The sequence below is a fragment of the Felis catus genome, chromosome D1 (genome assembly GCF_018350175.1).
Source record: "Felis catus isolate Fca126 chromosome D1, F.catus_Fca126_mat1.0, whole genome shotgun sequence".
NCBI classification, from domain to species: domain Eukaryota; kingdom Metazoa; phylum Chordata; class Mammalia; order Carnivora; family Felidae; genus Felis; species Felis catus.
The window spans coordinates 64,779,294-64,790,414 of record NC_058377.1 but is presented as its reverse complement, the minus strand read 5'-3'; the positions used below and the strand labels follow the sequence as shown (position 1 = coordinate 64,790,414).

The 11,121-nt window shown below is 37.7% G+C and overlaps 1 protein-coding gene and 1 pseudogene across 1 annotated transcript; both read left to right on the top strand.

The window, feature by feature from the left end:
- The first annotated feature begins 74 nt into the window (after positions 1 to 74).
- On the top strand, positions 75 to 1,020 carry LOC101082942 (annotated as a pseudogene).
- An 8,477-nt stretch (positions 1,021 to 9,497) lies between these two features.
- Positions 9,498 to 10,442, top strand: LOC101089140 (olfactory receptor 10A3-like). Its single transcript, XM_011286757.1, has one exon. The coding sequence runs from the start codon at positions 9,498 to 9,500 to the stop codon at positions 10,440 to 10,442; it is 945 nt and encodes a 314-aa protein (XP_011285059.1).
- The last annotated feature ends 679 nt before the right edge of the window (positions 10,443 to 11,121 follow it).

The following is an 11,121-nucleotide window of genomic DNA, read 5'->3' as shown; positions in this document are numbered from 1 at the left end:
TCTTAGCTTTTGGACCGTGACTTCATAATTTATATACATACGTCCACAAAAAAAATATACTCTCCACCACTGAAATGAAAAGGCAAAATCAAAGCTCTGTGGTTGAATTCATCCTCTTGGGCTTTTCTAACTTTCCTGAACTCCAAGAGCAGCTCTTTGGGGTTTTCTTGGTTGTTTACCTTGGGACTCTGATGGGAAATGCCATCATTATAGTCATCATCTCCCTGGAACAGAGCCTCCACGTTCCCATGTACCTGTTCCTGCAGAACCTGTCTGTGGTGGATGTGAGTTTCAGTGCAGTCATTATGCCTGAAATGCTGGTGGTCCTCTCCACTGAGAAAACGTCAATTTCATTTGTGAGCTGTTTTGCACAGATGTATTTTATTCTTTTTTTTTGGTGGGACTGAATGTTTTCTCCTGGGGGTGATGGCTTATGACCGATTTGCTGCAATCTGCCATCCCCTGAGCTACCCAATGATTATGAACAAAAGGGTTTTCATGAAATTAGTAATGTTCTCATGGGTCTCAGGGATCATGGTGGCTACTGTGCAGACCACATGGGTTTTTAGTTTTCCTTTCTGTGGCCCCAATGAAATCAATCACATCTCTTGTGAAACCCCAGCAGTGCTAGAACTTGCATGTGCAGACACCTTTCTGTTTGAAATCTATGCGTTCACTGGCACCATTTTGATTGTCATGGTCCCCTTTGTGTTGATTCTCTTGTCTTATATTCGGATTCTCTTTGCCATCCTGAAGATGCCATCGGCCACTGGGAGACAAAAGGCCTTTTCCACCTGTGCCTCCCATCTCACGTCTGTGACCCTCTTCTATGGCACAGCCAATATGACTTATATCCAACCCAAATCTGGCTACTCCCCAGAAGCCAAGAAGGTGATGTCATTGTCCTACTCACTTCTTACACCTCTGTTGAATCCACTGATCTACAGCTTGAGAAACAGTGAGATGAAAAGAGCTTTGATGAAACTGTGGCGAAAAAAGGTGGATTCACATGCATTCTGACTATGTTGAGAAGCTATGTGCTATTTGCTCACTGCCTGAACTCTATTTAAATTTAATAAATGGTCAAACTTTCTATATTCCTCAGTATGAACATGACTAATTTGTTATTTTTCCAGGCTCAATAATAGGGATCCCTATTTTTGATAGTGTACTGTTGTCATTCATTTTTCATATGATATATAATACAACAGTTCATCATTCCTCTAGTATGATCTAGGCCATTACTGGATCGTGTCATTAAAATGAAGCTTCAATAAACACCTTGTTCCCTACATTCATATGTAGTGATGATTTATTTCTGATACATTCTTCACAGTGATTCTGATGGGATGAAGCATATGCGTCACATTAACATGATAGTAACATTCTTTATAAACCTGTTAGTCAATTATTGCTCAGACACAAGGTCTTCATATGAAATATAACAATGTAGAATCCTAGGTCTTACCCAGGACTTAGTGAATTCCAAGGGATTCATATAGATCCATAGGGATCCCTATTTGAAGTTGGAGAAGCTCTGGTGTACAACACAGCTGATATCTTTACAATAAAGATGAGCTAGTTGTTCCTTTACTATCCTCCGTCATCAGATAATCAGAGCTCACATTGCCCTGTATTATTCTCCTGTTAGATAACTTCCTGAAACCATGGTGTATTTGTGTGATCCTTTGATCATCCATGCCTACCTGCTTTTCCCTTGTGTCAGAGCAGGTCCAGGGAAGCCTTTACCACCAGGTACCCAACCAACTCTCCTGGTTCAAACAGCAGGATGACTGCTCTGTCCACCACGGTGTGGTGCTTGTGATGATTCTCCATTGTAGTTGTAGGGCATCACAATCACCTGGATGGAGATAAAGACATAGATTTCTCTTCTCACAAAGAGTGTATATTTCAGAGATCTGTGGTGGTACCTGCTAATTTGCATTTAGAATAAGTTCCTTGGCGGTTCTGAAGGTATTGCTCCAGGGACTAAACTTTCAGAACCCTAAGTTCTAGAGAACTCTTCTAGCTTTGTCTGAACTGCCCCCGTGGAATCCCCCTCTGAATCTTCATGCATCATGTTTTGACCCTCACTGTTTTTGGCAAACCCTTTCACCTATTGTGATTTTGGATAAGATATGTACCAGTTTTTCTGAATATGAAATTTAGATTTATCTCATTACTATTGCTGTTTGGGGAAATTTCTAGGATGCTAATGCCATCTTTACTTTGATACTTATAAAGCTGCATTTCATTTTGTATTTTTAAACAAAAGCCTTGCTTTTAATTTTTTTTTTTACAAAGGTAATTATTTTTAAAAATTGGAAGAGTACATAGATACATAAAATAATGCAAAGGTCTCGCAAAAGCACCTCAACTCTCATTCCTAGTTCCATTTCTAGAGGTCATCACTCTAAATTGTTTATGTCCAGTCTCTTGAGTTTTTCTATGTACATTGAAGTGTTGGGTATGTGTACATACATGTCTTTTTATCAGAATAGGAGAACAGTTCACAGTCTATTTTCTAACTTTTCCATTTCATGCAATATTTTAAGGATATCATTTTATGTCTGTATGTATATTGCTTCATCCTTTTTTCTTTTTTTTGTTTTTAATGTTTATTTATTTTTCAAGGAGAGAGAGACAGAGCATGAGCGGGGGAAGAGCAGAAAAAGAGGGAGACACAGAATCCAAAGCAGGCTTCAGGCTCCGAGCTGTCAGCTCAGAGTGCAACATGGGGCTTGAACTCACAAACCATGAGATCATGACCTGAGCTGAAGTCAGACGGTTAACTGACTGAGCCACCCAGGCGCCCCTCTTCATCCTTTTTAATAAATGCATCCCATTCCAAATGAGTAAACATAATCAATGTGACCTATTTCCTTAAGTGAATATTTTACTTCCAAGTTTTCACGATTATGAAACTGTTGTAATGAACATCCTTCCACACATCTTGTGCATTTAGTATCTACTGAATTTCAAGAAATAGAACTGCCAAAGAGTGTCATGCTAGATTACTAATGTGGTATTATGTCAGATTTTTCTAACATAAGGTAAGGTTATTCCAACCACATCCTCCACAAGAGTATGTCACTTTGCAAATTCTTTCCAGTTCTAGATATTCTGTTCCTCAATACTTTATTCACCTGATTTGCGTTTTGAATTACTAGTGAGGCTCAAACATTATTCAAACACAACATCAGAAGTCAACCACTCTGATAATCACAGTTGGAGCTTTCATCTTTTACAGCAACATGATGCAAACTGTAATTCAGCTATCTCACTATGGACTTTTTCCCAATGTAGACTTTATACAGCTTTAAGATTTATTCACAAATACTTAATTCTTAGAAATATTTTGAAATTTTCATGTTCCAAAATTTTTTCCTTGTATATAAAAAACACTTTTGTAATAGTGATCCTGTCCTTTTTTGTTAGATTTATTACTAACTTGATACTTCAGAAATTTTTGGATTCAATTTTATACCAGTTGCTGCTGTTCTTAGATATAAAGTTACTTTTGTGGTGATTCCTTATCCAGAACATGTGTTAAACTTTGTTGTTAATGGTAATACATCATTCTAAGATCATTAACGTGTTCTAGGCGCATAATTATAGCATATGTGGAAGTGAGCAGTTTTATCTTCTCATTTCTAATCCTTCTCCTTTTAATTATTCCCTTTGCCTTACAGGCTACACGCTCCAGGGCAATATTGAGTAGAAACAGTGATAGTGGGCATCTTTCTTGTGCTCAGCATCTCAAAGGAAATGAGATTTCATGTGTCTCTCTTAAGAATAATTTTTGCTACAGTATGAGGATATCCATGATGAGACTGAGGGAGCTTTCTCACATCCCTAGTTTACAAGAGAGTTCATCATGGATGGATGTTCAGTTTTTCAATATCCTTTCTGTATCAATCATAATGATTAGGAGATTTTTCTCCATTAATCCATTAATGTGGTGAATTAGTTGATTGGTTTTCCTATATTTAACCAACTTTGCATTTCTGGGACTAAATAAACTTGGTCACAATATATTACTTTTCTAATATACATTCCACTGATTCCCTTTTAGGATTTCTGTATCCACACTCATGAAGATTAGCCTGCAAATTTTCCAGTTGTGCACTGTCCTTGTTCTGTTTTGATATTACAGTTATGCTACCTCCAAAAGTAGCTTTAACCCCTTTTTAATTTTCTGATAGATTTATGGAGGATTGAATTTATTTCTTCCTTCAATGTTTGGTAACATTTATGAACGAATTTATTAAGCATGGGGTTTCCTGTTCTGTAAGGCTTTAATTACCAATTTCATATCTTGAATAGTTTTTGGACGTAAATTTTCTGTTCTAGTTGCAATTTGGTAAGTTCTATATCTCTGAGCATTCGTAGGATCTAACTTTCAAATATATGGCACAATATTTTTCATAATGTCTGCACGTTCAGTGGTGATGCCCAGTTTTAAAGTTCCTGATGATGGTTACATTTCTTTTCTATCTTTTATTAATCCAACCACAGGTTTATGATTTACTGGACTTTGAACTGTGTTTGGCTTGGCTTTTTTGATCCTCTTTCTATGTGTGCTGACTTTCCATTTCACTAAGAGATGCTTCTTCATGAATGATCTTCACTATCCCTTTCCTATGTTCTGTTGTTTTTATCTAACACCTGGAAGTGCACACTTAATTCATCATTTTTCATGCCTACTTTTGTGCAGTGGATGCCTTCTGTGCTTCACTATTATTTTCTGCAGAATACTTTCTAATTTTCTTGCCTATTCATTGTGTTTCAGATGTTATTTACAAAAGTAATCCTCAAGTTTAAACAGGTTGTTATTTCCCAGTTATGTTCAATTATAGATGCCCTGGCAATAGCATTGTGGTCGCACAACATCCTGTATGGTGTAAATCCTTTAACAGTTGTGGGTAATTTCTTTGTGGCCCAGTTTATTGTCAGATATTTGAACACGTCCTGCATGTGATTGAAGACGATGTGCTTGCTTCCCAGTGTTGGATACCCAGTTCTCTATGTGTGCTAGAGTAAGTTGTATGGTGAATATTTTCTTTGTCCTTATGGATTTTTATTTATTTCTTCTATCAATTACATAAAGAGGCATGCTGCAGTCTCCTGCTATGAGTGATAGTGCTTTAGGTTCCCTTGTGTATCTGTCCATATTTGCTTGTTATGTTTGCAGTCATATTATTGTTTATCACAGATTTAGAATTGTTCTATCTTCTTGGGGGGTTGAACCTTTTCTCGTTATGAAGTGTGACTCTCTTCATCCCTAGTAATGTTTCTCGCTCTGATAATGATATAGTTATCTAAATTTCTCTTGGTTAGCATTTTGGAAGATCTTCCTCCAACTTTTTGTTCTTAACCTTCCCGCGTCCTTCTGATGTAGATGTATCTGTGCTGAGGAATGCTGTGGAGAAAAATGAATCAGGACAGTAGGGTGGGGCTGGAGTTGATTGTTGCATATGTTGACTTAGGAAGATGTCCTGGAGAAGCTGTCCCTGGAGCAAAGAGGCATAAGGGAGTTAGTCTTTTGGTGAGTCAGAGTCCGTGTGCAGGGCAAAGCAAAGGCAATAGCTATGAGATGAGAACATAGCTGTTGGAATCGAGGACCAGCAAGCAGTCTAGAATGGCTGAGTGAGAGGGAACAAGGGGATGCAATGGAGCTGGCTCACAGAATAATGGGGGAGGAGATCATTAATCCATGGGTTTGGCTTCTAACCAAAGGGGACAGAGTGCTGTGGGAGGGTTTTGAGCAGAGGCAAGGCAGGAAGGAGAAGTTGAAAGGCCATGGCTATTATCCGATTGAGAGACAAAAGTAGCTTGGACCAGGGTATTAGCTCAAAGAAAGAGAAAATGCTCACAATGGATATGCTGTGTTTTGAAGACGGAGCCACAGATAGGTTATGGCGTTGACATGGGTTTGGAGGACAAATGACTCCTTGATTTTCAGCCTGTGGAACTAGAAGCTTTGAGCTGCCGTCCCCTGAGATGAGGAATGCTGAGTGCAGAGCAGGTTTAGGGGAAGACCAGGAGCATAGTTCTGGACACACCGATAAATGAAAATGTGATAAGTTCATTTGCAAATGCTATCTTAGTGGCCTGAATTTCATTTCCAACATCCTATTAGCTAAAGAGATACTTTCAGGGTGTTTTGAAATTTCCAAGGCTTTAGTTTTCTTTTCTACATTTGGCTGTTGTTCTGCTGTTTTGGTGTATGAGTATGTCATGTGTACGAATGCCAACTATTTTGTATTTATTTATATTTTCATTCTGACAGGTATACGATGACTCTTTGTAAATATCATATACATATTTTGGGAGGAAAACATAAAGTTAGCAATGTAAAAAATGTTGTTTCTCTCTTATATTTACTCTCTCATTACCATCTGTTAAATCAACTTTTTATTATTATAACCTTCTCATTTTTATGTCTGTATGGTCTATTTTGTTTGCCAATCTTTGAGGATGGTGTTTTGAGAAATGGTTAATTTCTCTACATTTTGGTTCCTCTATTTAGTACTGTTGGCTATAAAATTATAGTTTGACATTAATATTACTTCCTTTTTATCTCTTTTTTGCATGTATCTGACATACTTGTACACATTTCATTGACATCCAATCTACATGTAGGAAGTGCACAAATCCTGACTCTACATCTTGACCTCTCCCAAACTGCATATCACCTGTATTATCGCCACTGACATCAAGAAACAGAGCATGTGTGACACAAGCGCTATGACTATGAAGGAGAGGTTCTCCAGGTGTGTGCTCTTGAGGTTTCTCACCTGTGGGGCCAAGGTCCAGCCTCTTTAGTCATCATGCCAAAATATGAGAAAGTGTTTATGAAGTGATTCCAAGTTCTCCAGGGAAGGATTCTACAGGGCATATGATTCAAGGTCATATATAGTTCTAGAATCAGCGCCCTGAAGCATGAACTGTATTCAGAAGGTGGCTTTTGAGTGGAGTTTAAACTTCAGATAAAGTATTTAGAAATTTAAAGAGACAGAGTCAGTAGGTAAGAAAGGGAGGATCCGGCTGTGTGTATGTGTTTGTGGGTTTCCCATGTATACTTCCTCTCCAGCGGATCATTGGAGATGCTGTTGAAGTGGTGTCTCTGTGCTCAGGGGTCACTAGACAGAGCTGACACATTTGACTCCATGGACTCCTTGGTTTTGAAGCTGGTTGATTTCTCTTTCTCTTCTTTGCAGAGAAAAGTTTGGGCAATAATTAGGGGTATAAAGACTTTGCATACACTAATCATCAGATGTTAGAATTTTGCAACTGGAAGGGAACTTGGTAAATAAGTGCAACTCCTACCTTTTCATCTGAAAGTTTGAAGCCTATTTAGGCAGTGCTCTGGCTAAATATTTCTTTTCAGGAATTCTCCAAGACAGCATCAGGGTCTCTAAGTTACAGAGAAAAGGTGCAGCCACTGTAGTCAGTGATCTGTTACCGGTTGTGAACATTTTTTGCCCTCATCAGATGCTTACAATCAGTCCTACAAAGTTTTTCTATTTTATTTACATTATGCTTTAAGTTTTCCAATTTTCAAAACCTACCACTTTAAATATTTGGACCTTAATACACATTACTGTTTTTCTCATTAGAAATGGGTTTTAAGTGTTTGATCCTGTGACCATATTTTACTAATTTCTGGTGACTTTTCAAAATGCAAACTATAATCAGCATAGTTAATATGGACATGTGATTTTAATGAATGATATTGCCAAATTCATAAATAAATCAACTTGCTTTCCACGAATATCCTACTCTTAATATCCTACTGGTCTTTTCTCAAGACTCCATGAAATGTCTTTAGCTTGCTGCGTCCTTCTGTTCTCCTGGGTTCTTCATCTCCCACAGTGTATATCTCCTGGTTTTCAAAACATCACACAAAGGCCAGTAGGCCTCCATTGTAATGCTAGGATGTCATCCAATACTCTTGACTTGAATGAGTCCTCCCTCCTCCTTATGCCTTTTTCCACCTACTGTACCTTCTACTGGTGACATGCTATGGTTGTAGTTGTTCACCCCCCTTCTCCATTCAGAAGAGTTGGATCCCTCACAGAAATGTCTAATAGCCCCCTTGTTTTTACCTCTGCTTCCTAACTGTGTTGTTTTTGGTTTCACTCTTTTCAACATTGGATTCCTTACATATATATTGGATTTCCTCATTTTTTGATTCCATTATTCATAAAATGTTGGTTTAGTATCATTTATTGGGTATGGGCTGTTGTAGACATTGGGAAAATAGCATAGAAAAAAACCAAAGTTTTGTATTCCTGGAGTTTAGATTTTAGAGATGGAGTTAGATTTTACACATGTATAATCTATAAATAGTATAAATATGTAATTTATACTTGTGTATACGTGTAAATCATATCTGCCCCATTAATATATAGATACAATGTCTGCTGGTAATGATAATGGAGAAATGGGGATAATGATAATGGAGAAACACAGAACAAGACATAATATTGGAGTACTGACATAACAGTGGAATGCTATTTTATATAGCGTTTCCAGCTCTCTTTTGAGACGAGGAATCCATTGTGTCCTTGAGATTCCTAACCTAGAAAACGGTAGGTGCTCAGTCAGTGTTTGTTGAATAATTAATGATTACATTAACTCGTGAGAAGGATAAAAGGAGAGAGAGGAAAGACAGAGAGAGACAGAGAGTAAATGTTCAAATCACAGATTTAGAATGATCAAAATTGGATGATTCTTCACTATCATGGTCACAAGGATTAGCCATAGAGAACTGGCCCTTAAAATTTCCCATGTAGGCCAATCTCAATGTAATTGGCCATGACAGCCTTTACAAAAATCAATAAGCCTGAGGGCAATACACCCTATTTACAGATCATCTAAGATAGATACATCTAACTGGAAACCCATTTGTAGGTTCCTGCAGAGTTTTCATATTTAACCAAGTTTCATACAGGTATTTTGAACATGATGAATATTTATAATAAATGTTAATCAACTGTGCTATAACACTGATTCATTAGGCTGTTTTAAAATTTGTTGTGTAACTTCCCCTTTGTATACTTTTTAATACTTTATTTTTTGTAGTTTTAAAAATACCTATTTATATAAAATTGAGAACAAGAGGTGATAGTGATAGCAATGTGATGGGAATGGAACCTCGGTTATAAAATATCTATGTTTGTTTTAAGGCTATGTTTAAAATAAAATTATATTAAGTTGTAAAAACATTTTGATATTATGTTTTGCTTTTCAGACGAGACTTCTGAGCCAGTATTCTTCACTTCCTCCTTTTTATTTTAAAAGCTTATTAATCCAAGTAATTGGCCATTTCCAAAATTGCCAAACTGAATTTAGTCAGGATGTGTTCCTTTTTATGTCTTCTGTCGAGAGTATCTGGGGTGAATTTCAGACACAGATTCTTAGCTTTTGGACCGTGACTTCATAATTTATATACATACGTCCACAAAAAAAATATACTCTCCACCACTGAAATGAAAAGGCAAAATCAAAGCTCTGTGGTTGAATTCATCCTCTTGGGCTTTTCTAACTTTCCTGAACTCCAAGAGCAGCTCTTTGGGGTTTTCTTGGTTGTTTACCTTGGGACTCTGATGGGAAATGCCATCATTATAGTCATCATCTCCCTGGAACAGAGCCTCCACGTTCCCATGTACCTGTTCCTGCAGAACCTGTCTGTGGTGGATGTGAGTTTCAGTGCAGTCATTATGCCTGAAATGCTGGTGGTCCTCTCCACTGAGAAAACGTCAATTTCATTTGTGAGCTGTTTTGCACAGATGTATTTTATTCTTTTTTTTGGTGGGACTGAATGTTTTCTCCTGGGGGCGATGGCTTATGACCGATTTGCTGCAATCTGCCATCCTCTGAGCTACCCAATGATTATGAACAAAAGGGTTTTCATGAAATTACTTATAATTTCATGGCTCTTAGGTTTTATGTTAGGTACTGTGCAGACCACATGGGTTTTCAGTTTTCCCTTCTGTGGCCCCAATGAAATCAATCACATCTCTTGTGAAACCCCAGCAGTGCTAGAACTTGCATGCGCAGACACCTTTCTGTTTGAAATCTATGCGTTCACTGGCACCATTTTGATTATCATGGTTCCTTTTGTGTTGATCCTCTTGTCTTATGTTTGGATTCTCTTTGCCATCCTGAAGATGCCATCGGCCACTGGGAGGCAAAAGGCCTTTTCCACCTGTGCCTCCCATCTCACGTCTGTGACCCTCTTCTATGGCACAGCAAGTATGACTTATTTACAACCCAAATCTGGCTATTCCCCAGAAACCAAGAAGGTGATGTCATTGTCCTACTCACTTCTTACACCTCTGTTGAATCCACTGATCTACAGCTTGAGAAACAGTGAGATGAAAAGAGCTTTGATGAAATTGTGGCGAAGAAAGGTGGATTCACATATATTCTGACTGTGCTGAGAAGCTATGTGTTATTTGGTCGCTGCCCGACTAAACTCTGTTTAAATATAACAAATGGTGGCAAAGTTTGCATTTCTTGGTATTGACTATGCTTTACCTCTTAATTTCTACATATTTGACAATATATAGGACTATCATCATATATAATGTTTTATTCTTTTTCATAGATGTATATTTGTTAATAGTGGGTGTAAACATTTCTTTAAATTTGTTTATTGGTGGCCATACTAGTGTTTGTTAGTTTTTTGTCCCTTGAAGTGTGTTAAATAAAGAAACTAGTTTTATACAAATATAAATATTGTGCTTTTAATTCCTGCACAGTAGGTTTTACAATGTGGATTTGATGGGCCAAAACAGCTATAAATTTGCAAACTTTTATAAATATCACCTAATCGCTTTTTAAAAATGTAATTCATTTTTGCATTGAAAACCCACTCTGTCCTACTGACTGGATTGAGCTCCAAGAAAACGACAAATAACGAGATGGTCTTTTTTTTATTTATTTTATTTATTTTTATTTTTGGGACAGAGAGAGACAGAGCATGAACAGGGGAGGGGCAGAGAGAGGGAGACACAGAATCGGAAACAGGCTCCAGGCTCCGAGCCATCAGCCCAGAGCCCGACGCGGGGCTCGAACTCACGGACCGCGAGATCGTGACCTGGCTGAAGT